At 57.4% G+C, this 27,743-nt stretch overlaps 1 protein-coding gene across 1 annotated transcript; it reads left to right on the plus strand.

Moving 5' to 3' along the window:
• The first annotated feature begins 610 nt into the window (after window positions 1-610).
• NTN3 (netrin 3) lies at window positions 611-26,517 on the plus strand. Its single transcript, XM_074158636.1, has 7 exons — window positions 611-654; window positions 4,370-5,373; window positions 12,383-12,571; window positions 19,299-19,448; window positions 20,378-20,431; window positions 25,858-25,932; window positions 26,189-26,517. Exons 2-7 carry the CDS (start codon window positions 4,407-4,409, stop codon window positions 26,515-26,517), a joined length of 1,764 nt encoding a protein of 587 aa, XP_074014737.1. The 5' UTR covers window positions 611-654; window positions 4,370-4,406.
• Window positions 26,518-27,743: the final 1,226 nt, after the last annotated feature.

The raw sequence follows: 27,743 nt of genomic DNA on the forward strand, positions 1-27,743 counted from the left end.
CATGCGCTTTCCTAGGAGGATGCGAGCACCCCACATGCTGTGCTGCCCTGGCCCGGAGGAGAAACCCACTCTGCTGCACCGTGCCAGTGGCATCGGAGAGGACCCGGGGGAGTAGAGCAGGTCCCTGGCAGGAGGGAAGCACCATTTCCCTGCCATCCTTCAGGGCTTTCCCCTTCCCCTCCCCAGCAGCGTCGGCAGCTTGGCTTTAGCCATCGCCTGCCCTCTAAACCCACATTTTTCAGTGGCAGAGCTGCGGTGGAGCGCTGCTCAGGCAGCTCATGCCTTCCTCCTCCACTTTAATTAGAGAAGGCTGCTCCCGCGCCACAGAGGTCCTGGGATCAAATCTGGCTAATAACCCCCTTCCCTCCCCACCCCGTGTTTTTCCACTTAATCCTGTAATTACCTCTGCAAAGCTGCCGCTGCCCCGGTCTGCTGGGTGGTGACCCTGGGCCTGCTGTAGGCACCAGCATCCGTATTTGGGGAAGTTTGCTCTCTTTGCCCTGGCTCACCTGCTGCACCTGCCTCGTGCATTCAGTATTGGGGACCAAGCACCCACTGAATGGCTTGGCATTGGGAGACCCAGAGCTCTGGGCATCCGTCTGTGCCCAGCATTGCTCTTAGCAGCACTGCTTCCCGGGAAGGCGATGGGAAGGAGAACACGTGGAGGGCTGGAGCATCGCCCCGACAAGCCTCCTGTGAGGCGGGGAAATGCCACCGGTCGCCTTGGGAAGCGTGTTGCTGTAGGGAGAAGGGGTGTGGAGGCGTTGGATGCGGTAGCTAATTTTTTTAAAGCACTTCTGAAGCGCTACGGCGGCGTGACTTCCTTCCAAACCGCATGGCTGTTAGCATTCCCCGAGCGGAGGAGTGAGGAAATCGCCCACCTCAAAAATGCAGCCGCTTCTGGGGAGGAGCCGGGAGGGCGGCCGCTTCCTCGGGAAGGGTGAGCCCTGCCACTGTGTCCCCTCAGCCCTGCCGGTGCTGGTGGCGGCCAGGAGCTGGCAGCCACCCGAGAGCCTTGCGGGGGACACCTTCAGGATGCTGTCCCTGGGTAATGCACCCCATCGCTTATGTTCCTCCTCGTGCCAGATCCACGTGGGTGCTGGGCTGGATTCGGCGCCTGGAGGCTCATCCCATTGCTCTCTGCTTAGTCAGCAGCGTCTCCATTTGATCTGAACTGGGATGGGAAGTGGAAAGCGGGGGCAGATGGGGGCTGGGGAGAGAAATACCCACTCCCAGGCCTCTCTGGCAGCTTGCCTGCAGTCCCGGGGTCACACTGAATATGCATAAAAGGGAGCAGATTGAAGCTCACCCTCCTCTCCGATACGGAGGTGAGGCCTGCAGAGACCACCGGCCCCGGCTCTCTTTCAGCGGGATAATGGGGTGAGCCGAGCGCGGAGCGTGCACGCCTGTGTGTGGTCTCACAGATGATAATGATTTCCATTCATGCCCTGCCTCCGCAGCGCCGATGCGCTGCTGGGTGAATGTTGGCTCCCTGGCGGCTGCTCCCCAGCAGGAGCAGAGCCCCAAAAAGTTGGGCACTGGACCTCTGGGCTTGTGCCTTGGTATGGCTGGTGGGAGGGACAGAGTTTCCCATCAGGGCAGGGAGGATGGGCAGGAGATGCTCATTCCTCATGTGCCTCAAAAGCAGCCCGAGTCCCAGCCCTGCCCGTAACACCTTCACCTCTGGGCTCTCCCTTTGCTGCCGTTGGGCACTGTCTCTCTCCTCTGGGCAAGGATTTCCCAACACCTTTGTGTCTTACCAAATGGGAAATTAAAAGGCCTTTGCAGGTGGCACACCTGAGTATGGCCCTACTCGTGTCCCCTTGCTGCCCTGTGGCAGAAGGAGGTGGTGGGCAGAGGAGACTTTTCCTTGGCAGGGTTCAGCCTTGTTGGATACACCCTGAGTTGCCCTGGGGTGGATGGATGCAGCTGCTGAGGCACCCCTGGGGCTTTCTCCTCTCTTCTCCCAGTGCAGAGATCTTCCTGCTGGGTTGTCCCCATGCTACATGCTGCCCTGGGGCTGGTGGAACGGGAGGTGGTGGTGGCTGCACCCAGCTGGGTCTCCCTCTATGGGTGTGTGGTGGGATGGGGATGACGGGAGGCTGGCAGCATCACCAGACTGGAGGAGATGTGCTGGGTGTCTGCAGGTATGTGCATGGCCAGGTTTCGCTGGGCATTGCAGGGGGTGTCTGTCAGCATTTCACAGCTCACTCTGCTGGTTGTGGGTACAGGAGCAGGGCTCTGACTGTGGGATGGCAGGGGCTCTGCCATGCTGCCCACTGCTCAGCATCAGGAAGGTGCTGGGGATGGTCCCATCAGGATTGCGTTGGGGGGGGTTAGCCAGGCACTGTCTTGGCTCAACAGTTCCTGGACAGGCGGATGCAGGGGAGCTTGCCCAGGAGGCAGCTGCCTGCAGCAGGGCTGGGGCTCCCAGGGGATGCTCTTCACAGCCTGGTACTTGTGGCATGGTGCTTCCTGCGCTGCGGTGACTGCTGCCTCCCTGCTGCTCCCCTCTTTACTCCCACAGCCCTCGCCTGCATGTTGCGCTCCTTGAGTGGGGAGTTCCCATTGCTCCACACGCTCCAGGGACAGCATCCCTTGTCTTGCTGTCTGCCGGCTGCCCAGCTGCTGAGCCATGGGGTGGCTTGTTCCTGAAAGGCTCTGAGGCACTGCTGGGTAGTGGGGGATCCAGAGACCACCAAGGGAGCCGTTGATTTTTAAGCAGTGAGCATCTCCTTTTCCATTAGCAGAGGATTAAGCAGTGAGGAAACAGCACAGAGGTGGCAGGGCCAGGATTTGTCCTGGGGGAGATGTCCAGGGAAGGGCTGAGACCCCTGTCCCTGCTCCCTCCTTGGTGGGCATGGGCTCTGGCGCTGGCTGAGCGTGGCTGGGAAGGGAGGAGCTTCCCCCCATTAGTGGTTTGGCAGCCCAGAGAGAGGCAGCTTTATTCCACAGCCACAGCTTTTTTTTTTTTTTTTTTTTTTTTTTTTTTCAGAAGGGAAAACCTCCCCCCCACCCCCCAAAAAAAATCGCAGATCATTTGAAACAGGCTGTACCCTACCAGCCCCTTTTGACCAGAGTGAGCAGCCAGACAGGCAGGAGCAGGGTTGGGGTCTGCAGATACGCAGCCTCTGCCACACTGGGTCATGCTGCCGGCACTGGGCTTTGTTCCTGAGAGCGAACTGCAAAACCCAAGTCACCCTGTAAGGATTTACTAGTGGGAGAGGGGATGATGGAGGGGATCCCTTCCGCCTGCCCTGGTTGTGGCACAGGCTGGTAGAGCCTAGAGCCCAGGGTGGTGGCTGTGACAGGCTGATGCCACCCCCAGCTGGGCAGCTCAGGGCTCTACCACCAGCTGCAGCCCGGGGCTGTTCTCCAGTAAACGTGTGAACCGTGGCAGCTGGCACGATGCTCAGGATGGGGCATGGCCGATCTGCAGCTTGTGGGATGTCCCTGGTGCAGCCAGAGCCAGTAGGAGGGGACGTGCCCTTACGGTCCCTCTTCCAAGCCAGCGGTGCAGGAGATGGGCCATGTCCCCTGGAAGCCACCCAGCATCCCCTGGCCCTGTGCTGCAGCTGGCCAGAGAGGAGCCCAGCCAAACCCTGCATTTGGTCCTTGGTTTTCCCTCCGTTAACAGGCAGACCAGACCCAGACCTGGGTTTCCTGGGGGTGAGGCCAGAATAACCCCCTTTAGCCAGTGGGAATACCCAGGTAGTGTGGCTGTGGGATTTGGAAGGGATCCAGCCCCCGGCTCGGAGAAAGCCCTGTGCCCACAGCCAGCAGAATGCTGCTGGGGCTCTGTCATGGCAGGGAAAATGGCACCGGCCCCAGCTGAGAGCTGGGACTTCATCCTGGCGAGCTCCTGCCTGTTGCAAAATGTCCCCGCAAGGTGTTTTTGCTGCTGCTCCTTTCTCCTGTGCTAGTGGGAGCTGTCTTGGGCTGCAGTTGGACAACTTGAGGTTTGCAGCCACTGACACAGCTGAAAGGTCTCCCCAGCTCTTCCCCACCACCTCTCCTCAGCAGGTGACAGGGGTCTCTGAGCTGTGCGTGACAGCCAGGGCCACTGGCAGGTGTGAACGTTCCTGTCTCTCCTGAGAGAGTTTGTGAGCAGCCAGGGAAGGGCTAGCCCCTGATTTCAACCTCCTCCTTCCAAACCTCAGCTCCTGCCATTTCCAGCGGTATTTTTGCTCCTGCTGACAAGCAGCGAGGGATTGCTGTGGATAAGGCACCGCAAAGTAATCGCCTCCCTGCCCTGCTCCAGGATGCTGCACCAGTAGATGTGGGATGGGAAGGTGGGCATGAGTTGAGGGCCAGACATGAGTGTTCCCCATCCCAGAGGGCTGCCAGCGCCATTCACTCTCTTTGCTCTTGCCCCAGGGAGGAGCTGCTTCCCTTGCCCTGTGAGGATGGAGGTCCTGCAGCTCCTGCGCCTGCTCCTCACCACCACCATGCTGGGCCTCTCCCAGACAGTGAACCCCTTCGTAGCCCAGCAGACCCCCCCGGATCCTTGCTACGATGAGAGTGGCACCCCTCGCCGCTGCATCCCTGAATTCGTCAATGCTGCCTTTGGGAAGGAAGTTCAAGCCTCCAGCACCTGCGGGAAGCCCCCAACACGGCACTGCAACGCCTCGGACCCCCGCCGAGCCCACCCGCCCGCCTACCTGACTGACCTCAACACCGCCTCCAACATGACGTGTTGGCGCTCAGAGACCCTCCACCACTCGCCTCAGAACGTCACCCTCACCCTTTCCCTCGGCAAGAAGTTCGAGGTGGTCTACGTCAGCCTTCAGTTCTGCTCACCCCGGCCTGAGTCCACCGCCATCCTCAAGTCTATGGACTATGGCAAGACCTGGGTGCCATACCAGTACTACTCCTCCCAGTGCCGCAAGATCTACGGCAAACCCAGCAAAGCCACCGTCACCAAGCAGAACGAGCAGGAGGCCCTCTGCACCGACGGCCTCACCGACCTCTACCCCCTCACTGGTGGGCTCATTGCCTTCAGCACCCTCGACGGGCGACCTTCTGCCCAGGACTTCGACAGCAGCCCCGTGCTCCAGGACTGGGTGACGGCCACCGACATCCGTGTAGTCTTCAGCCGCCCGCATCTCTTCCGCGACCTGGGCGGCCGGGACACTGGCGAGGAGGAGGGGGGCACCAGCTCGACCCCCTATTACTACGCGGTGGGGGAGCTGCAGGTCGGTGGGCGCTGCAAATGCAACGGGCACGCGGCGCGCTGCGTGAAGGACAAGGAGCAGAAGCTGGTGTGCGACTGCAAGCACAACACAGAGGGTCCCGAGTGCGACCGCTGCAAGCCCTTCCACTACGACCGGCCCTGGCAGCGGGCCAGCGCCCGCGAGGCCAACGAGTGTCTGGGTGAGTGGTTTTTTAACGTTGGTTTGTTTTTTTTTTTCACTGGGGCTGAAACCACAAAGCGAGTCACTGAGGGAGGAAATGATGGGTGCTGAGCCAAAGCAATGGAGCGTGCTTGTCCAGAGATGCCGGGGAGCATCCTCCTCGCTGGAGGGCTGGGAAAGGCTCAAGCATCTGCCCTGTCTCTCCTATGGGTGCCCCCCAGGGGTGTGGTAGTTTGACTATGAGCCAAAGCACCGAAACCCTCCAAAAAAACACTGCTGTCTTCCAGCTGGTCAACAAACCTCGCTGTGGGATGTGGGATGCCCGGCTGGACATGTTTCCCTTGGGCAGCAAACTGGCTGTCCCTGGGCTGGGAGGGGGAATTGTGGTGGTCCTCTGCAAGATGTCCTTTGGGACAGGGAGCAAGCAGCAAAACCTGGCAGAGACTGAGAAAATACTTGAGATACCACAATTCAACACTTTATCATTCACATTCGGTCTGGCATGGTGCTTTGTGTGGTGGTTTCAGCTTGTCTGTCCTTGCAAAGGTTTCCACGAGTTAAAAATATCATCATCGAAATGAAACATTTCCCAAACATCAAACTGGCATTGCTTGGCTGTCCCCCTCGTGAATCTTTGTGGGATTTTGATGAAAGTTTTTGCCTTTTGTCATGATTTGGGATGGGGCTGGGGGATGCCAGAGCCCTGTGAAGGTCTGGGAGAGGGAGGAACAGCCTCTCACTCCTCCTGGACCGGAGCCTGGGTCCCAGGGGGTGGTGGGAGAATGGAGACAAGGGAAGGCTGTACCATTAATCAGCCCCTGAAAGGCTCGGTGGATGTGCCGGAGGGCAGAGGGACTTGTTAGTATTTGTGATCGATGTCTTGTTGAGATCCCAGCTGTTGGCTTAAATATATATATATATGTTACAGTGGATTTCTTCTAAGAATGGCTAAAAAGGCAGCAGATTCAAAGCAAGTGCCAGAGCTGATGCTTTAAAACACCTCATGCCCTGTGGGAATGTGTCAGTCCTCGCGTTTTCCCACTTGTCTCAGAAAGATGATTTTTGGAGCAAAGCTCAGAGAAAAGATCCACCCTCAACTCCAACCCTGCCCATGGCTGCTGCCTCCAGCTGCCACAGGTCGGGCAGGAGAGGGCTCCAGCTGGTGGGTGAAACATGGAACCGTCCTGGGACAAAGGGAGGACCCTGACCCAATGGCTGCCTCTCCTGTGGCACCTCCTCACCACCAAATCCTCCAGTAAAGCAGCGTGGTGGCAGTGGAGGTGGCTCTGCTGGCACGGAAGGGGTTAAACTGGAGGAAGCTCATTTCGGGGGAGCATCTGCAGATTTCCTGTCCCTTTGCCCATCTTGTCCATCCATCACAGGGCAAGGGTCCCACTCCACAGGGTCATGCTCCTGAGCATCCCTGCCCCGAGCTGCGTCACCCTTTTGGCGGATGGGGCTGAAAAGATAAACAAGGAAGAGCAGAGGAGGCGGGAGCCCAGCACGGTCCCTTCAAGCTCCCCCCTGACAAGCCCGGTGCACAAAGACCCTTCCCCGAGCTGCGTGTGAAAGTAGTTTTTCCTGTTGATTCGCTCCCCTTCTTTCTCCCTTTCCCCTCTCGGGCTTTGTGCCCTCTCTGAAGGGACCTGAAAGAGCTTCTCCATCACCCGCCTCTGAAGGGCTTAGCAGCTGAAAGCTGGATTAGCTCCCCAAGCCTTCCCCTCTGTGCCTTTCAACAATGACATCTCCCCAGCCAGCACGAACAGACGCAGCAATTAGCACCAATTAAAAGGAGAGGCCGCCCGGGAAGTTCCCTTTGCTCAGCTCAGGGGCTTCGAGGTTTCAGACTCCAGTCCTGCAGCTGGGCATCGGTGGTGCTGGCTCGTGGTAGTGGAAGGTCATGCATGGACGAGGAGGGGTGAGGAGGAGGAGGGTGGATGGATGCAGGTGTCCAGCACCGGCTACGGGGCAGGGGGCTGCAGCACCCCAAAACTGGATCCAGATGGAGCCATGGGGCTGGTACAGCCCCAGGTCATGCTGGGATGTCACCTCTGTTCTCCCCAGCACCCTGCATGGGGCTTTGTCCCCCTCCAGCAAAAGGGAGTCTCTGCCTGCTCCACCATGGGGACAAATTAATGTCTTGCACTGTGTCATGGTGCTGGGACATCCATCCATGCAGCTGGGAGTGAGGACAAACTTTTCTTATTTCACAAGAATTTCTGCCTCTGGTTGGTGTGGGGAAATACAGAGGTGAAACAGCCCAGCGACATCTGAGGTCTGAGCATCAGTGCAGGGTGCACCCCACCACAGTTGCCGTAGGGTGACTGTGGCATTTGCAGGGACATCTCCGTGTTGCAGGGTTATGGGGGCCAGCGTGACGTTGGTAAGCAGGCAGCTTTGGGGATATCGCAGCCAGGATGGTGACAGTGCATTTGCCACTTTGCTGGCTTGGCAAGAGGGCTCTGTGCCAGCTCCATGCTGCAGGGTGTGTGGCCCCGTGCCTGGTGGTTACAGAGTGGTGCCATCGGTCCACGGGCATAGGGGTCTTTCCCGATACCCCCAAAAGGGCTGCGTGTCAAGCAGGAGATTGCCTTGCCAATATTGGGATGCTCTATGTGCCCTGCCTGAAACAGGGGAAAAAGAAGGGCAGGAAAGAGAGAGACGTATCCCAATCCATGTGTCCCCATCCATGTGTCCCCCCAGCTTTTAGCCCGGGTCAGGCTCAGCGAAGGATAATCCCGGCACAGTGGCTGGTGGGAGTGCAATCGCCAAAATCCCAAGCCCCACTGTGTGATGCATCAGCTTTATTCTTGCAGACTTGCACCGCCTCCTTCCCACCGCCGCTGCCCGTCCCTGCCTGCACAAGCAGAGCTGCTCGGGGCAGCCTGGTCACCCCCTCGGCAGGCTGTCCCTGAAACACCCGGCCTGGGGAGTGGGGGGAAGCGGATTAGCACAAGGCAGCCACTGGAAGTAATTGATGCACTCACTGGTTATGCGGGAGCTCTTGTTCCCTTTGTGGCGGCCACGGCGGGAGCGCTCCCTGGAGCACCGGGATAATGCATGGGGCTCACTTTGATCTGGGGGGCTTGGCAGGGAAGGGACTGCGCTCTCCTGGGAAGCCCTCGCTGGCTGCTGCTCCCTCTGCTTTGGGTGGGGGGGCTGTGCCGATTGATCCGCGATGCCATTGCCTGAAAACACCCATCCCTGGAGCTGTGATGGGATTTGGAGAATCCCACGTGCCTCCCCTGTGTCCTCTGCCCCTTCCTGTACATGTTTGCTTTCTATTTCTGTCTCAGTGCTTCCCATGCAAAATACCTCTTGGAAATCCCTCAGTGAGCTGGCTTGGGCTGTTTTGTCCCATGGAGCAGAATCCGTACTGCTTGTTGGCAGTCACATCTGCAGCCCATTCCCTGTCCACATCCTCTGCAGTGGGATGCTCCTCGCCCTCTCCTCAGCAGGTGTGCTGGAAACCGGCAGGTTCCCGGCAGCACCAGCCACGGTCCTTCCCTGGGGAGAGCAGGGGAAGGGGTTTGTGGTAGGTGATGACTTTTGGAAGTGAGCAAGCAGGCGCATCCTGCTGCCAGCCTTGCCTGGGCATCTCCTCCCCATGGGGTGCAGCATCCCAGCGGATCTGGGGTGCAGGGGGGAGGGAGCCACCGCAGTGAAGGGGATTAACACTTGTCTGACCATCCTGAGTCCTGCTCCTCCTGAGATAGGGCTGGAGGGACTCGGCCTTGTCCGTCGCGCCCCTGTTCTCAGCTCGCAGCCCCTCGAGGAGGGCTCTCTGCTTCTGCTTCTCCTCCTGTTCCTTGGCAGCAGAGGTGTGAGCCCCGGCCCCCCTCCCTCTGAACACCTTCCCCATGATGGAGGGGCAGTGTGGATGGGAGGGAAGGAAGGAGCTTTTCTCGTCCCCGTTCCCGTCCCTGGGGCGTGGGTTCAGCCCCATCCTGCCCTGCCACCCCAGCTGGGCTCTGCTCCAGCCAAAGCAGGGGCATAGCTCGAATCCGCTGTGGGTTGGAAGCAGCAGCCGGTCTAGGGTTTCACTGAGCCGGCTGCCTTCCCTAATTATTCCCAGGGAACTTGTAGGGGTGGCAAGCCCTGCTCCTGCCCTGCAGGCTCCATCACGGGCCATGCGTGTGCCCCGGTGCACCGCACTGCCCGTTCCCTGCTGGGACCCCCAAAGCCCCTCGTGCCATTGGCCCAGGCTCCTCTGTGCACAGCAGCCCAGAGGAGAAGAGGTTGTGGGGCAGCCAGGGCCTGGGCACGGGTTCAAACACCATCAAAATGGGGACAGAAGGTTACTCCATTGCACGGTGTCAACGTTTAATTAGTCTATTATTGCAAATTATTAGATCTTGTGATTGTTTAATTGATCATATGATTGTTTAATTGGGCATACTGTACAAGGGCGGAAGTGAGCTACCACGTAATTAGCCCCAAACTGTGCAATTAAATTCTTATTAATACCCCAAACAGCAGGGAACATTCAAGCCTTTAATTAGTGATTAACGGGAGACAGACAGAGCTTGCAACTGAGTCGGCTCTGAGGAACAGTGCAAGTATTTAGCCGGGTAAGAGGGGGGACCCGTCTGCCCTGATTAGTGCTGGATGGCTGCGCCGGGGGGGTGAGGAGACGGTCACGCGTGCTGGTGTGACCCTGTCCCCGAGCAGGGGACAGCCACCCATCCCAGCCTGGCCAAGCCCAGCCAGGTCTCCTGTGTTGGCTGGCCAGGATTGTGCCAAAATCCTGCTTGGGCTCCCACTAAGGTGGGGGCGGTTTGCTGACACCCAACCCGGGCTGGGAGCGACAACCCGGAGCAGGCAGCATCCCTGCTTGCGGGCAGAGGGGACAATGCTGGGCAGCAAGAGGTGTTTTCTCCCCAAAAGCTGGCGCCTGGGAGGATTTGCGGCAGGTTCCCAGAAAAAGGGCTGATGGGGATGTGCCAGCTGGCAGGGCCCCCAGCCCGCGGCAGGGTCGGTGGTGCCATGAAAAGTCCACAGCCAGTTACTCTCTCACCAATTAAACTGGAGGCCCACGCTGAGGGCAGCGAATCATTTACCTGACCTTTCTCCTCTGCTGCCCATCATGCCCCCTCTGGGCTGACGTCTCCTCTCCTTCCCCAGAGGATGCCGGGGGGCTCACGGGGGCAGCCCTGAGCATTCCCAGTGGGATGGCAAAACTGCCTTGTGTGGTGACCCAACTGGTCTTTCAGTGATGCAAGGAAATACCCTCACAAAATTGCTCCTTTGCTGCAGTTACGTGCCTCTGCTCAGCAGCACAAACCACCCCAGCTTGTCCCTGTCCCATTATCTGGTGAGGTCGAGAGCAGCCTGGATGTTGGGGTGCTTCACCTCGTCTCTCCTGGCCCTGGCAAAGCCTAGCCGAGCTTCGGCATCCCCAGCACAGCAGCATCCCTGGCACTGCAGCATCCTAGGCTGCCTGGGACCACAGGCAGTATGTGCTGCTCTCCCTCCAGGTGCTGCATCCCATTGCCTAGCCCCATGTCAGAATTAGCCTCAAAAGCCTCTGTTTTTCACCGGCACCTCAGAAAAAAAATAAGCTTAAAAGGCACAAGCCCCTAAAGGCACCTACCGCCATGCCAGGCTGTTATTTTGATGCCTGCCATGTGATTTTTACACTAATCTCATAACTCGGGGGAGCTCTGGGGGGAGCTGAGGTTTGAGCATGTGGTGCCGGCAGCACCGAGGCCGGCATCAACCTCTCGCTTAACTCCTTTAAGCCTCCAAAAAGGCTCTTTTTTTTTAGGGCTGGGGTTTGCTCCAGCTTTCTTCCCCCAGCATCTCTGAGGCCGGAGTGACGAGGCAGTGTTTGATCTGCATGGGCTGAAGCTCCCACCGGCGCTGCCGGCCGGGGGGGAGGCGACTTCACACGACCGCCAAGCCAGGCCCCAGCAGTTAAATCTGGGCTGACACGTTAATGAATTTCACAGTACGCCTGGAAAAACTCTCACCCAACCTCAATTTACCAGCGTGGGGAGGGGGCCGGGGCTGGGGGAGGAGGGCGCCACATTTTGCCGAAGGAAATCTTGTTCCCATTATCTTTTTGTGAGAGCGTTAAGCAGGAGTGGGCAATGCTTTGCCTTTTTATCTCGCACACGTGGAATTGGGCCGGGGGGGCTGCGCAGTTCCTGTGGCTAATGAAAAAATAGCATGCATGTGTGTTTGCAGGAGCGTGCACGTGTGTGTCTGTGCACACATACTTGTGCATGTGTACGTATGTACATGTGAGCATTTGTATGAATGTGTGTGGTTGCACATGTGAGTATGCATGTTTGTGTACATAATTGCGTGTGCGCACATATAACAGTATGTGGATACTTCTGTGCACATCTGTGTGCATGTGCGTGCGTGTGCATGTATGTGTGCACATGATACGTGGATATTTGTGTGCAGGCACATTAATGTGTCCATGTTTGTGTGCACATGAGCTTGTGTGTGTGTGTGCACGTGTGTGTGTGCGCACACATGGCTTGCTCTGTGGACTTCTTTGTGTGTGTACTCATGTACACAAGGTAAAGCCTTAAAGATAAGGAGTTTGGGGGCTCCCTTGCTGATGTCGAGGCTGGCACCCCGTGAGGCAGCAGGGGCAATGCTGTCACAGCCCCTGGCACGAGGTCCTGCCTGGAGCCGGCCGGGCTCTGTCACTGGAGCCGGCTGCCGGGGAAGAGGCAGGGGGACAGCAGGGCTGCAGGTGCCTGGCTGGCGCTGCCGGACCTCCCGGCTGCATCCCTCCATCCCGCAAATCTCTGCCTTCAGCTGAGCGCTGCCCCGTCCATACAAATGCTCCTTCTCCTCCACCCTGACCTCCCGGCACCAGCACCATGGGGCAGCGGATGCCGCACATCTGGACGGCACGTTGGAGCCAGCTGTGCCATGCCCATCCTGCTCCCCCGGCACAGGCAGCCCTGGCCCCCAGCAGCAGCAGGGGGCAGCGGGGCAGCTCCAGCCCACCCAGGGGGGCTGCCAAGTTTCTCCTCCAGCCCTCACCCTCTCCCCTTCCCTCACAGCCTGCAACTGCAACCTGCACGCCCGGCGCTGCCGCTTCAACATGGAGCTCTACAAGCTCTCGGGCAGGAAGAGCGGTGGCGTCTGCCTCAACTGCCGGCACAACACTGCGGGGCGACACTGCCACTACTGCAAGGAGGGCTTCTACCGTGACCTCAGCAAGTCCATCACGGACCGCAAGGCCTGCAAAGGTAAGCTGGAGGTTCTTTGTGTGCGAAGCATGGATGATATAATCTCTCTTGGTCTCCTTGCTCTTCCCTCCCCTCCTTGGGACATCCCTCTGCTCTGCTCGGAGCCTGGCTGCTCCCTCCGGCAGCTGCAGGTCGCCTCCAGCCTCCATCACCCTGGTCATCTGTGTGACCTCGAAGGCACCAGGCAGGGACATCACTTCAAACCCAGCATCTCCCCAAGGGATGGGGAGGACAACAGGCAGGGAGTGATCAGGCTCCAGGAGCCCCATCCATCCCGGGAAGGTCCAGGTGTGGCTGCAGTTATAGTCTCCGCAGTTGGTGTTTGGAGAGATGCTGGGCATGGAGAAGGCGCATGACTAAATGTGCTGCAAACCCATCTCTGACACTGACATTGTCTAGGCTATAGACATGCTTGGAAGCATTCAAGCTGTTTCACAAAATGACCCGTGATGGCCTCCCTGCCTGGAAGGGCTGAGGACGCCAATGGAGGTTTCCGTCTCCCTGCTGGGCTGTGGTGCAGGACCCCACAGAACGCATTTCAGCTATGGGGTGGCTCTTGGGACCTGTTTTTGGGGGGATGCTGAGCACCATGGCTCCCGGTGCCTGCAAGCAGGGTGGCTTGTCCCAGAGCTGGCCAGGAGCTCCGCTGGCTCCAAGCCGTAAAGCTGCAGTTTGACCTCAGAAGGTCCCCAGCCTGTGCCAAAGGACATGGGACCTGCACCTCTTCTCTTCCTCCTCTACTTCCTGGCCAAGCCTGTCTGGTTTCTCTTATCTCTCCCCGCTCAGCCCCCTCTGTGGAGCCTTTTTCCTCTGTGAAGCTTCAACACAGTAGCTTCACCAAAGAAACTGAGATAAGAAAACACCTTGCCCATCCCCAGGGACTGGCGGGATCCAGGCTGAAACACTGGAGCAGGCAGGAGGTTGGCAACGGCTGCTCTGAGGCCAGGAATTCATCCCTGATCTCCCTTTTTTCTAGCTTAGATTACAAGTCCCTCACAGAAGGGAGTGTGGCATCCCCTCCAGTGCATAGAGCAGCTGCGTGGGCTCTGGGCACCTTTGCTGCTGTGAGGACGTGATGCTGTAGCTTGTTTATGTAGGGCCTACAGGAACCACTGGAGCTGGTTTTGGACCATTAATGTTGTGGCCACAGACCTGAATTGAAGGATTTGGCCTTTGGGGTTCCCCTCTCAGGTGCGTTAGTGTTGTTTGTAGGTACGGCTCATTTGGGTCCAGGATGTAATCAGTAAAATCCTGCTGTTGCCTGTGCTGTGTGAGCCACCCCTGCCTCTCCCCATCCTTGTTCCCACGGGAGCAGTGGAGAGGACGGAGCAAAGGGAGAAACTTCTCACGTTTGACTGATGCTGTGGTGGCAGTGGGAGCACGGCTGAGCAGGCACTGGCAGGGGGAGCCCTGCCCGCAGCCAGCTCATTAGCAAATGGCGAGCTAATCATTTTTAATAACCGGAGCAGCTGACTTGGCCGATCCCACCTCGGCAGCCCTTGTCCCCAGGGGACCACACACTACTTCCCAGCCCCATGGCCTTGGCCAAGCCATGTCACAGCTATAGCTATGGCTATGGGCTATGGCAGCCCCTCGGCTGCAGCAAGGGTTTGCCACTGATGGGGCTTGTGCCAGGTCCCAAAGCTGTGCTAGGTGCCAGCATCCTTGGAGTGACACTGGGAGGCACTGGGAGAGAGGAAGAGGAGGAGGAGCACATCCCCAAGGTCAATAGGACAGCATCCTGGGCCATGTTCCATTCCTGCAAGGAGTCCTGGCTCTGACTGAGGCCACGGAGGGATGGCAACAGCCCCCAGCTCCTGCTGCAGCACCGCTGGACTGGGGCAGCTGCAGCAAAATTCCCTTTTCCATGAGGATTTTCCTTGAGCGCTGGGGGCTCATGGGCAGCCCTGGCTCACCCCAACTGGCACTGGGGCTCTAGGGGTGCTGGGGTGGCCGTGCCACCTCCACCCCACTTCACGTCCTCTGCAAGCAGCACCCAACCTCCTCACACCTCCTTGAACGAGGAGTTTCTGCTCCTTGTTGGTCCACCAACTCTTTCTACTTTTGCCACAGAAATTATGTGATAAAATCCCAAGCAAAGTGGAAGCTTTGCAGGCGTTAACTCCCTGTGGGACCTGGGGTCCCCAGTGCTGCCTCTGGGCTGGGCATTGAGGTCTCAGTTTCTGCTCCAGCCAGGGAAGAGAGCTCTTAGCAAAAAAATAATAGTAAATAAAACAAGCAGGATTTGGCTCTGTGCTGGAAGCAGGGAGGAGGGTATTGGAATATGGCCCGGCTCAACATGTGGATAGGGGTTTGTGGGACCGAGGACACAGCGGGTGCAGTGATTCCTACCCCAGCCGTGGCTCAGGTCCCTCTGTTTTCAGGGCTGAGGATGGAGGAAGCAGAGGGGCCCTGGCTGCCTCCGTCTGCCTGCTCCTGCCTAATGCAGGCAGCAGCCTGCAATCTCTCAGGGCAAGTCCTGCTCCACCATCCTGGCTGGGCAGCAGTGGTGGAGCATTAAGGTGATGGAAGGCGTCTCAGATTCAAGGTGGCTCCTCTGGAGGGAATGGGCTGGCAGAGCATCCTGGGGTGCTCAGGAGCTGGTGGGACAGGGCGAGGGCTGACGCTGCTGGGCAGGAGAAATGCCAGCGGGCGATGCTCGGGCTGCGGAGGAGCGGGGGAGCTGCAGCAGGTCCCCCCAGGCAGACAAACCTCCCTCCCCTGCCCGTCCCCATGCCAAGCCACCAGCAGCTCTCTGCCAGCCCAGCCCGGGGGTGCCGCTTCCGGAGGGCTGGCAGGGTTTGCTGGCGGCTTGGAAATGCTGCACAGGTTCAGCCCCGCCAGATGAACATGTGCAAAGGGCCATCCCCCGCCACGGTGCATATGTTGAGGAGAATCTGGCAGCAAAGGCGGTACCCTGGGTCCTGGGGGCCGGTTCCTGGCTCTACCTCAGGGAACTGAGTTAGTAATAAAATCCCTGATGCTTCTGCTGCTTTGGCTGCCCCTCCTTCAGGAAAGCAGAAGCGTTTCTACCCCTTTCTTGTACTTAGCCAGTGGTGGATCCTTTGGGACTGGGAGCTCCTTGGAGCAGGACCTGGGAGCCTGCCCGGTGCCAGGAACAAGAGCTGGTGCTGCCAGAGAGATATATAAATACACAGAGATGTGACAAGAGAGTTTGGGCTTGGTTTTTCCAAAGATATGTCCTGTACCTACAGCTCAAATACCTAAACTCCTGCAAGAAGAAAGAAAGAGAAGGAAAAGCAAGGCTCGTGACAGCAGATCGTAAAAGCAGGCATGGAGCAAGCTGCTGTGAAATGACATGTGCAGCTTTGAACAAAGGTCTTTGTACCCACCGCAGTGCTGGGCCAGGGCAGAAGCTGAGCATCCCAGCAAAGGCAGATTTTGCAGGCCCTAGGAATGAAGTTCGGTTCGTATTCAGGAGGCAAAATGCTAGCCCAGAGGCCAGGAACTATTAAACAAACCCCAAAGCATGTTACTAAATAATTATCCAACCATGGTTTGTCTCTGCTGGGAGGCAAAGTCTTTGAAATAAATATCAAAAAAATACCAAAATATCGACTGCAGATTGCACAAGCCCCCATCTCCTGCTGGCAACTGAGCAGAGCCCTCGGCCACCGGCTGGCAAGTAGAGAGGCAAGCTCTTCCATCCAGCCGCCGGTCCGCCAGCAGCCGGCGTCACTGCTGGACGCTGCGAGACGGAAAAGCTGGGAGGATGGAAAAGGCAGAACAACCTACAGGATTAATTCAATGGTGGTAATTGAAAAGTCAAATAAAGAATGGCTGTGCATTAATCCCTATAATTTAAACAAAGCTGTAAACTGTGAGCTTTCTCCAATGAAAACTGGTGAAGCAGTAGCAGCTAAGCCTTAAGACGCAAAAATACTCTCAATATTAGGTGCAAGACATGCTTTCTGGCAAGAGCAGCTCGATGAGTTAAGCTCCAAACTAGTGACTTAATCCACCATTCAAGCACTGTGGGCCAGATCCTGGCAACCAGCAGGGTTGTGAGCTGCAGGGCTCGGTGTGTGGGCAGCGGGCAGGGAGCTGTGCTGTGCCTGTCCTGCCTTCCCCACTGCTGGGATGGGGTCCTGGGATGGGACCCCCCTTGGTGGGTCATGGCAGGACAAGGAGGGATGGAGATGCTCCAGCTGGAGTGGTGGGATGCGGTCATGCTGGGATGTGGGACTGGTTGGGTAAGCACTGAGTGCTGCCTGGGATGCTCTTCCCATTGGAGTGACAGAATTTTCATGGAACTGCAGGAAATCCCACCACGGCAAGGTGAGGGGCCAGAGGGTGGTCTGGCAGAGACCAAGCTCATCTGTTGTGGACGTAAGATGAGCAAAACTGCCTTAATTGCTGATCCAGGTAAAATATCAGGAGTCATTGAAAGCTGCCTTCTAGTGCATGAAGAGGGATCTGCTTAGATGAATTGGATCCTGATTGTGCTGAGATTTATGTCCATCCTTCGACTTTACACCAGGAAAACACCGCTGAGGCCCAAGAGATTATCCACAACGTGTGAAGCTAAGCGCTTGTATAAATCTTTGCTGGAAGTGTGCCTTTGGCCATAAATCTTTTCAGGCACAGAATGTCTGTCGCTGCATGCAGAGCAGGTGTGATGGCTGCAGGGACCTCCGAGCTCTTCCTGTGCCATTACGTCTCTCAGACGAGCGGGAGTTTGGCCGTGCTCGTGCCCAGCTGCTCCAGGGTGGGTTGGACTTCACTGGCTGGGGATGGGTGTTGTGGCCCTGGGAGCACTGCGAGCACCGGTGGTGGGGTGAGAGCCCCTCGTTCAGGGCAGCACTGGGGTGATGCTGGTAGCACCGGGCTGCTCTTTCCAGCACGGGTGGTGATGAGGATGGGTGATGCTTCATGCCCAGCCCCACTAACAGAAACCCAAACCTTTGCTAGCGGAAAAGAGACAAAGCAATGGATGGTTTCCAAGAGGTGTACCTGCCAGCTTGTCAAAGGCACCTGCTTCCTCCAGGTGCCCCAGGATCCAGCCAAGCCCATGCAGAAGAGCCCTGAGGAGTAGACATAGGGAGACCATCCAGATGCACCTGAAGCAGCTGAAATGTGCTGTAGCACAATGGTTCAAGAGAGGGTGGTTAGCTCATTGTTCTCCTCCAGGCAAAGCAGTAGTGCTGTTTCCATGGGTCATCCAGGGCTGGCCAAGCACCATCCCTGCCAACTTTGCTCCTCACATCCCAGGGCAGGACCATGCCTTGATCTCAGGACCTTTGGGGCGTCCCCAGTGACCTGACAGTGGATGTTTGCAGGAGAGCAGGGAGAGCCAGCCGCCCTGGCAGGCAACAAACCTGTTGTGGTTGAAGAAAGACCCTGTGTTTCCGACGGCCTCACGTCATGCCAAGACTCCCTTGCTCGCTGCCATTTGTTATCACAGCTGAGCCCCCAAAATATCCTTGTCAGAAAGACGTCCGCTTCCAGTCTCAGCCAAGATCTGATAAGGATGAAGCATCTGGTCCCCATTAGAGGCTGCTTGCTCTGGTTTCTGGCCGTGCAGGAGGGGGCCTGAGGAGCAGCACCGTGGTGCTCCCACCAGTCCCATCTGGTGAAAATTAGGGAAATGATAACATCGGGGGGCTGTGAGGGCAGGCGGGGGGGGAGGAGGGGGGATGTTTTTGTTTTGCTTTGGAATCACGTTCAACTCTTACACTGATGGAGGCTGAGATAACCTTCTCCAGCCCGGGGCAGGCAGATGGGAAGATCCTCTTCTGAGTGAGCTTCTCCTTCCCTCATAGGCAACCCCTGGTGGGTCCCGTCATCCAGTGCTGTGTGATGGAGAGTCACTTTGGTGATGGAGAGTTCTGAGGTTGGAGACCCAACTTTCACCCACCTCAGGTGTGGCTTTTTCCCTGGGGAAGCTGTGGTGGAAAGCCATGGGGACATACTTTAGCTGAGATCTCCAGGAGGAAGGGTGGGCATTGAGGGTCATGAGCTTGGGAAGCATCAAGAAAATCTTCTTCAGACCATCCTAAAATCAAAACAAGGCTGAAGTTTGTGTAAGAGCTCAGTGTTGGTTCAGCTCCTTGGACTGGAAAGCTCAGAAGTGGAAGAGCAAGTGGAGAAAATGCCTTTTACTGCTGTGACAGGAGCATTGCCCCAGGGTTGAGTTGGGGGAAGAGCAGACCTGGGCATGTATCTGTCCCCTTTCTGCCCCTACAGTGCCTTCAGTCCCACCCTGGCCATGAACAAGGGTTTGCATGGCCCCATGTGAGCCCCGTTCCCATTGCTTGCACAGAACAAGGCTGGCAGGAGGCGTGGGGCTGCCTGTGGAAATCCCTCCTCCTGCCTCACACCTGCTGGGCTGTCCCTGGAGCAGCTGTCTGCAAAGCAGGCAGGAAGAAGCTGTTCTACTGGTGTCCAGACCTTAAATGCCAGCTGGCAGCTGCAAGTGCCTGTGTGAGCTGTGGGGTCTCCTGGGGTTCATCCTGAGCATCCCCATCAGCAGAGGCCATGCCTTGGCCAAGCCCTTCATCTGCTCTCCCATGCTGCTCGCAGCACACGTGGGGCCACAGTCTGGACCCATGGATCTTGGCTGTGCTGACCCCAGTGGCTGCTTTCCACCAGTGCACTGGAAGGACCCATGTCACCCTCACCTTTCCAGGGGCAGCATCTTGCGTCCAGTTTGGGATTTGTCTTGTGCATCACCTCTCACGTAACCTCTTCTCTCTCTCCCACCCAGCCTGTGACTGCCACCCTGTCGGTGCCGCCGGCAAGACCTGCAACCAGACGACGGGGCAGTGCCCATGCAAGGACGGTGTGACCGGCCTCACCTGCAACCGCTGTGCCAAGGGCTACCAGCAGAGCCGCTCACCCGTGGCCCCCTGCATCAGTGAGTGCCGCCGTGCCCTGCCTGCGCTCAGGGACCCTTGCCAGCACCAGGAGATGCTCTCCTTGGGATCCCTTGTGGTGGGTGGGATGAGAGCTGAGGGGCTGCCCATCCACCCGGTTGTGGTCCAGGAGGTGGTCAAGGCAGGATGGTTGGGTCACTTTCTGGGGGCACCCATGCTTTTTTGCCCCAGCCTGGGAGGCTCTGAAAGACCCCTTGAGTTAGTGCTTCAGCCAGCTGACACAGCTCTGCTGGGACGTGTCTTCAGCTGCAGCTGAGCCCTGAGCAAGCCAGGTCTGGGGCAAGGCCAGATCCTGTGGTCAGTATAAAACCACGTTTATTGTTGCAGTGGTTCTGAGTTTGATCCAAGCGGCAGAGGAACAATTTCTCACCCTGCAGCATCTGCTGGTACTGCTGGAGCGGTGGCAATGGGAGTGAGCTGGCGGGACTGGCTTCTCTCCCTCTGCTGTTCTTGGGGACAGAATTAGGACAGAACTTCCCCCAGGTTTTGTTACCAGGAGTCCTGAGACAGTGTGATATTTGCCCACGCTTATCCCTGTGCTGTGCAGCCTGGAGCACGCTCAGGACAGCAGAGCATCCATCTGATGCCCAAACTGAGTTCAGGTGAGCTGAGCATCCTTCCCTGGAGCATGTGTCCTCCGCAGCAGTGACTTAGGGCTCTTGGGAGTTGGAGCATCTCAGCCTGTCCCAATTTACTGAGCTCAGTTTGGGCATCTCTGTGTCTATTTAATGGCCTGTGATATTCAGGTCAGACTCATCCCATCCCTCTTAGCAAACTGCTGCAAGTGACCCACAAAATCCCCTCTGCACCCCACTTGCAAAAGAAAGCCTTCTGCAAGGTGACATGTCCAGGTGTCACCCCCAGAGCTGGGGACCCCTTTCCTTAAGACGTCTCTCCCTTTCTCTTCCAGAGATCCCTGCCATCAACCCCACCTCCCTGGTCACCAGCACAGAGGCGCCTGCAGGTGAGTGCTCCCCGTCCCGGGCTGAGCCCACCGGGAAAGGGTTTCTCCATCCCTTCCGAGCAGAAGAGCAGGGATGCAGCCTGCCAGGACCTTGCCGCCCCACAGCAGATTGTGGCAGGGGTTGTGGTGTATGGCACCTGTGGCTCATTGGGTGCTTGGGTGCTGGCTTTTTTAAATCTCCTTTTATTGGTGCCAGTGAGGGAAGTTTCTCTTCAGTGCCTTTTACCTCTGCAGGGCAGTGGCTCTCTGAGCAGCGCCGGGGTTGCCAGGTCTCCCTGGGACATGGGTGACACGGGGCTCACCCCACCCAGGTCTGGAGGAGTGATGTGTCTGAGTCTGAGCTGCCCGTCCTGGCTCTGAGGTTTGATGGGACCATCGAACAATCAATGTCACTGCTGCTGTCACCCAGCAGAAGAGGGGGGCAGCTCCGGTGGCAGGCTGCAGGCTTTGCAGGGGCGAGGGAGGCATTTCTGCAGCTGTCCTTAGACTACTCAAGCGCCACCTTCCCCAGGCCGGAGCAGCGAGGCTCACATCTCCACACATGCTGCAGGTTTGCTTGTGCTCCTGCAGAGGCTCGGCTGGGGCTGGGCACTGGTGGGTGAATGGATGCTGCCTGCAGCAGTAGGTCAGGGTCCCTCTTCCAGACCAGCCACAGCTGCCAGGGCCCACCAAGGTGCCCTCAGCTCTCACCCTGACATGGCACATGCTGATAGCACCACACAGTGGTGTGCCAGCCTCTGGACTCTGTGCCACCGCCGCCACTCTCAGCCCTCCCCGGCACTGCAGGATGTGGCCCGGCAGATGCCATGGCAGAAGAGGTAAAGCATCCGCTCTGCATCTCCTCCCCAACTGCCCCTCTTCTATTAGCCACCCCCTGTCATTTCTTCTGTCTTCCTGGCACCTCCGTGCCCTACGTGGTGGTCACAGCAGCGGGAGCACATGGGCTGTGCTGATGCCAGACCAGCTCTTCAGAGACACCCCATGCCCTGCATCAGATGGGGCCATAACAGGGCTTTTCTCTCCCCCCTCTCCTTCCGCAGTCCTGTTGGCACCGTAACGTGGCTGTTCCCAGCCATCGCAGTGTCTGTGCCTCTGCAGGGATCCCAAGCCATGTCAAGGGGGAGAAGCTAGAGAAAGAAGCAGGCCTTTTCCTTCTCGGGTCACCCTTCACCCTGCAGTCACCGAGACCTTGCTCTTCTCCCTCATGCTAGTGTGGGGGAATAGACATCCTGCACCATCCTCCAGTCCGTGCCATGGCACATGGTCCTGGGAGGAGAGCAGGGGCACCTCCAGCTCCCCATGCCCATATTTAATAAGGAGATTCCTCATGCCCTGTTTGGGGTATGTCCGTCCCAGGAGAGCCAGCACACTCCTTGGAGACCAGGTGCCTTGCGTGCATCCTTCTCCCCAGTTCTCCTTTCCACAGCAACCCTGCCTTAGGGGTGGAAAATGCCAATAGCCCCTTCCCAGGTTTGTGAATGCCTGTGATGTGCTCCTCAACCTTTTGGGGACATCTTCCAGCATGGTCCCTGCAGCCGCATGCAGGCACTTGGTGGCTGTAGGAGGGGGATTGGAACAAGGGCTGTCAAAGGTACGGAGCTATGGAAGGAGTAAAACGTGCGGATGGGGATGGAGGGGTGACACGTGTGGGAGGAGGTCGATAGCTCGGCTCCTCATGGAGCCGTGCTGGCCCCTGTACACACACACATCACACATATTGATGCAGAGGCTGGGAGTGCTGCACAGCCCGGTGCTGACCCTGCGCCCACAGGCACATTTCAGCCCTCCCAGCCCTGCTCTGCCGAGGCTCCAGGGAACGGGAGGTGTTACTGGGATGTGAGTGGAACAGCCCTGCATGGATCTGGCAGAGGTTCTACTCCACACTACGGCAGTGGAGGAGACCTGGTCCTCAGTGGTGTGTGCATCTCGCGTGATGGGATGACCATAAGAGCTGAGCTGTCTGTGATGGTAACACTGCTGGGGGGGCTGTGTGGGACAGGGCAGACCACCACCGCCTCTGCTCCTGCCTGCCCTGCCTGCCCTGCCTGCTGAGAGGGAGGGAGCTGGGAATAACAGGCTTTGTGAAAAGGAAAAAAAAAAAAAAGGGAGAGGAAAGGGGGATTTGGACGGGTTTATTGCAAACAGAGAGTGACACATGGAGCAGAGTTAATCAAGGTGACTCCCCTCCAGTGCTTTATAAATAGGAACAGTCTTAGAGTGATGTCTTATATTTTCAGCTGCGTAAAAATAAATGGCACTGGAGACCCGAGTGTTTACTTTGTTTTAGCAGAGCAGGTCTGCCTTAAACTGCTTCTAGTTTTATCTGTGGGTTTGTTGTTTTAAGATTTCTGGCTTCTAGCTCGAATATCTTTATTGCCCAGAGTCTGCACCGGGGGAGCAGGGGACCTGGCTGGGGTCCTGCTGCCCCCTTTGCTGGGGGGGGATCAGAGATGGGGCAGGTGATGGTGCCCTGCCCAGCTCTGCCTGGGGCACCCTGCCTCCACGTGCTTGTGCTGTGGGCACGGCTGGCCCCAGTGGTGCACCCTGCCTGCTGCCTGCGCCCTGCCCGCTGCCTGCACCCTGACCCACTGCCTGCGCCCTGCTTGCTGCCTGCACCCCACTCCCCTAGGAACCTCCAGGCTCTTCCACAAGCAGAACACATTCCAAGGGGGCTCGCAGCCCCCCAGTGCCCCACGGTCCTCCCACCCCAGGCAGCCTCCGAGCCTCTTCTCCCCCCATTTCCCACCTCCCTCCCTGCCTCTGGCAGCACGTGCTGGGCTGCAGGAACAGGGGGACGTTGTTTGGGGCTGCTGTGCTCAGGTGCTGGGCATCCCCCCTCTCCCCATCCTCCTCCCTGCTGACGTCCTGTCCCCGGCTGCGTCCGGGCTTTTCACTGACGTTGCCATCCTCTGCATCGCTCTTCCCAGCTTTCTTTCTGACCCTCCCAAGCCTTTGAGGTCCAGCTTTGATCTCTCTGCCCAAGCAGCCAACTGGCTCAGCAGAGAAACGTCCTGGGTCCACTTCTCGTAATTTTTATTATTATTATTTGAAAATATTTTCCACTTAGTGGGGAAAAAAAAAATCCTTGTTCCCTGTTAGCAGAATTAACAAAACTTGTGGAGCGCAAAGCAGGGCTTTAAAGGAATTCAAAGTCAGCAGTAAAAGATTTGCAGCCATAACACCTAATTAAGTTACATCTCTCTTAAAACAAAATATTCCTTCTTTTTTCAAGTTTAGGAGAAGTAAACCAGATGTGCAAACTTGCCGCCTCTCACACATGCTCTCCCCGTGGAGACGGGAGATGCCCGTGCTGTGCTCGCCGGGCACCATCTGCCTCCTCCCGCCTCCAGCGGTGGGGCACTGCAAACCCACACGGGTCCTGCATCTTCACTGAAGGCTTGCACAGGGCCAGGACCCAGGCTGGACCCTGCAGCAGGCACCCCTGCCCCCAGCCCCAAAAAGTGCCTGGTATTCCCCCACTCCATGCCAGGGCAGTTGCTTGGGCACACAGACAGGCTCCTCTGCTCTACTTGGGGAGGAAGACGGCACCTGTCCTGCCGGGCAGTTCCCAAAATTAGGGGGAGCTCCCTTTTGAAGTCCCCTTCAGGTAGCAAGAAAAGATGGAGCATTGTGTCAGAGCTAGGGCTGTAGCACATCCCAGGGGATGCAGGGGTGTCTGGGATAGGGCTGTAGCACAGCCCAGGGGATGCAGGGGTGTCAGAGCTAGGGCTGTAGCACATCCCAGGGGATGCAGGGGTGTCAGAGCTAGGGCTGTAGCACATCCCAGGGGATGAAGGGGTGTCTGGGATAGGGCTGTAGCACAGCCCAGGGGATGCAGTGGGTGGGGGCATCTTCGGCACCACAGCCGAGCAGTTCAGTGCACTCAGCAGCTGCGCCCCCTCCGCTGTCCCAGGGGATGCAGCGGGGCCAGGGCAGCACTGCCAGCCCAGGCAGAGGGGCAGCGTGCTGGCACAAGGGGGTGCTGAGCCGAGAATCATGGCTCACACGCCTCTGCCAAGAATTAGCTTCGTGCTGCGCCGCTTCTATCGATGACAAATATGGAACAGGCGGCACAAAGTTCCCGATAAAAAGGAGCTGGGCAGAAAGGAGAGCAGCAGAGCCCAGGGCAAGTTCGTGCTCCTGGGCTTCTTTCTTTCCTCTTTTTTCCTCCTCCCCTTGGCACAGGGCACTGTTATTCCCCATCTTCCCCCAGACCCTCGTCTCCATCCCGTGATCGCTGTGGCAACGCGCAAACAAAGACAACTTCAGGGACTGCTGGCTCTGTCCCGGGACACAGGGCCAAGCTGGAGGGAGAACCTGAGAGAGGGAGAGAAAAGAAGAAAGATGGGCTTAGAAAAAACATGCCATTCGGAAAGAGACAAATTGAGATGTTCAAAGGAAGATGGCAGGGGGAAAGAAAGGAGGAGAACCAGGCTGCTTCAGGCAATTGTTGGGATCAAAGCCTTTGAGGAGAAGGAAAGAGGCATTCCCTGCCCTCCCTCTGCTTGAGATGCAAATCTGGGGTCTTTAGAAATGCGAAGAAAAAAGCCTCCTTGAGGACATGAGTCTCTCCTGAGAGCTGGGGGACAGCAGGAAGGGATGCTGCATGGACAGACCGGTGGCCTACCCTGGAGAAGCCTGAGCAGGGGATGCTCAGGGAGTAGAAGCAACACAACAGAGCAGAGCCGCTTCCCTTACACCCCTGCTTCTCCTGGCCTGAGTCCCTCACTTTTAGGACACCATCGAGGTGCAGGTCTTTAGAGTGGCTGCCCCATGAGGGTTCTTCCCACCACCTCTGAGTATCACGACCTCCTTGGCCTGGGGTTGGACCTTCCTTTGGGTCCCCTCCCCGTGGGGCCGGTGGTGGAGTTGGTTCTGAGTCCTCTCTTCCCCACGTTGCCCAGGTTTGCAGAGACACAGCTGTCCTGATTGACTGTCTTTGGCCATGGTCCCTGCCTGGTCTCCATGGTGGCCACTATCACCTCACCTGCATTTCTCCCATCCATCCCCTTCTGTGTCCTGGAGGAGAGTCCCCAGGCTCCCTTCACCACCCCTGTGCTGATTTATCCCACTGGACACCATCACCGTCAGCACAGGAGGTGACCCAGTTTGCTCTGTAGGTGCAAAGCCACTTGATTTCTCTTCCCAGCTGACGTGATGTCGGTGTTTGTGTTAGGATTTGAAGGCCCAGCCCCTGTGAGCTGCAGGGGGGCAGCTGGACTTGCCGGACCCCCGTCCCCAGCAGCAGCCCAGCCCCTGGCTCAGGAGCCTTCTGGAGAGTGCTGAGATGTGAAGCACCCCCCAGCCTCTGCCAGGCTGGGTCTTGCTGCTGTCCCCGCCACCCTGTTCCCTCTTCTCTTGCGGTGGGACGGGACCTGACATTCTTCAAGCCCCGCAGTGCTCAACTCTCTTTTCTTCCTCTGCAGACTGTGACTCCTATTGCAAGCCAGCCAAGGGCAACTACAAGATTAACATGAAAAAGTACTGCAAGAAGGACTATGGTAAGGACCTCCTCCTTCCCTAGGCCACACTGGGCTTTGCCACAGAGCCAGTCAAGGGCCAGCCACAGAATGGCTGTGGGTGGGGGAGATGCAGACATCCCAGGGGATGGGGAGCACCCAGCATGGAGAGGGGTTCCCAAATCAACCCTCCCAAAGGTGCGATGGGTGGGGCTGCTGGGGACAAGCAGTTCCCATCTCCAAAGCATCAAAGGCAAAGCATCTTCCCATCACCGTGCTTCCCCCTCTTTTCCCTCAGTGGTCCAGGTGAACATCCTGGAAATGGAGACGGTGGCCAACTGGGCCAAGTTCACCATCAACATCCTCTCTGTCTACAAGTGCCGCGACGAGCGGGTCAAGCGTGGTGACAACTTCTTGTGGATCCACCTGAAAGACCTGTCCTGCAAGTGCCCCAAGATCCAGATCAGCAAGAAGTACTTGGTCATGGGGATCAGCGAAAACTCCACCGACCGGCCAGGACTGATGGCCGACAAGAACAGCCTGGTCATTCAGTGGCGGGACGCCTGGACACGCCGCCTTCGGAAACTGCAGCGGCGGGAGAAGAAGGGGAAATGCGTGAAGCCCTGAGGAGTTTCCATCCACCCCATCCCACCCCGTGCTCAGCCCCAGCCTGGTTGTGCTCTGCCAGACTGCGCCCAGAAACTCTGTACATATATATAGTGTGAACGGACTCTTCTGTCTATAGTGTATATTTTGGCAATGGTTTCCCTTTGTGTGTGCACGCGCAGGTGTGCGTGTGGGTCTTTTTCTTGAAGTGTGTATTAAAAATAACACAGTAATGACAAACCTTTCATGAGGAGCAAAGCGGAGCAAGATCCTGTGGGTGCCTGAAGGAGCTTGAAGGGGATTGGTGTCCTGCTCCGGGCATGCTGTTCATAGCACTTGTTTTCTAGGCTTTCCTTTTCCTTTTAACAAAGTCTTCTGCCTGGTGTTGACATCTGAGTTGACAGCTCTCCCTTCTCCAGCGTCCAGGGCCTCCCTCTTCCTTGCTCTCTGAGAACGTGCTGCTGTCAAACCTCTATCTGCCCTTCTCCTTGCCCAGTAGGAACAGGAGGTCAGAGTCTTCTGTCCCTCGTCCCAATGTGCATATGGGCAGACTGAGTGGAAACCATTCAATGCTACAGAGGGACCAGCCCCAGGACGTCCACCAGGAAGAACAAATTAACTTTTGCAAGGCCTCATTCTCTGGTGACCTCAGGTTTACACAGACCAGCACTGCCGCCTGGGGCAGGACCCATGGGATGCTGCAGTGCCATAGGGAGGAGTCAGGCCCTGGCAGTGGGTTGGTGTCCACCAGGGAGAAAGGGACACACTGTGCAACCCCCTGGCCGTTACCTGTCCTCGTGCATGGTTCAGGTGACCTATTTTCCCCTCCCATGTCCACCAAGGCCTGCCCTGCCAGCAGGACCTGGGGTGGAGTTGACAGGCTGATCGGAGCCACTGTGTATCATCATCCATCCTAACAAAGTCTAGATCCTTATATTCTCAGCTGGTACCAACTGACATAATTCCACCTATTTCTGTTGAGTGGACACCAAGTGACCATCTGCCTTGGTGTGTATCCTTCAGAGTTGGCCTGACTGCGTGCTCTCCTGGGAAGTATTGCAAGGTTGTCCAAGGAGATGCACAAAGCAGAGGTGGCAAGAAGAGAGAAGAGCTTTCATTGATCCACCTCTAGTCTTTTATATCTTCTTCACCATGTATTAGTCTCCAGTTCAAACAGACATCAGTATCTTCCCATGTTGAGATTGTAGCGGTCTTGGCATAATAAATATGAGTAGAAATAATAGGTG

This window comes from Numenius arquata, chromosome 14, assembly GCF_964106895.1.
Source record: "Numenius arquata chromosome 14, bNumArq3.hap1.1, whole genome shotgun sequence".
Lineage (NCBI taxonomy): Eukaryota > Metazoa > Chordata > Aves > Charadriiformes > Scolopacidae > Numenius > Numenius arquata.

What these genes read in the sequence shown, in the direction of transcription:
- NTN3 (XM_074158636.1), top strand. Translation starts at nt 4,407, where the DNA reads ATGGAGGTCCTGCAGCTCCTGCGCCTGCTCCTCACCACCACCATGCTG. An exon ending in CGAGGCCAACGAGTGTCTGG is followed by an intron (nt 5,374 to 12,382) that starts GTGAGTGGTTTT and finishes CTTCCCTCACAG; the next exon opens with CCTGCAACTGCAACCTGCAC. An exon ending in GTACTGCAAGAAGGACTATG is followed by an intron (nt 25,933 to 26,188) that starts GTAAGGACCTCC and finishes CTTTTCCCTCAG; the next exon opens with TGGTCCAGGTGAACATCCTG.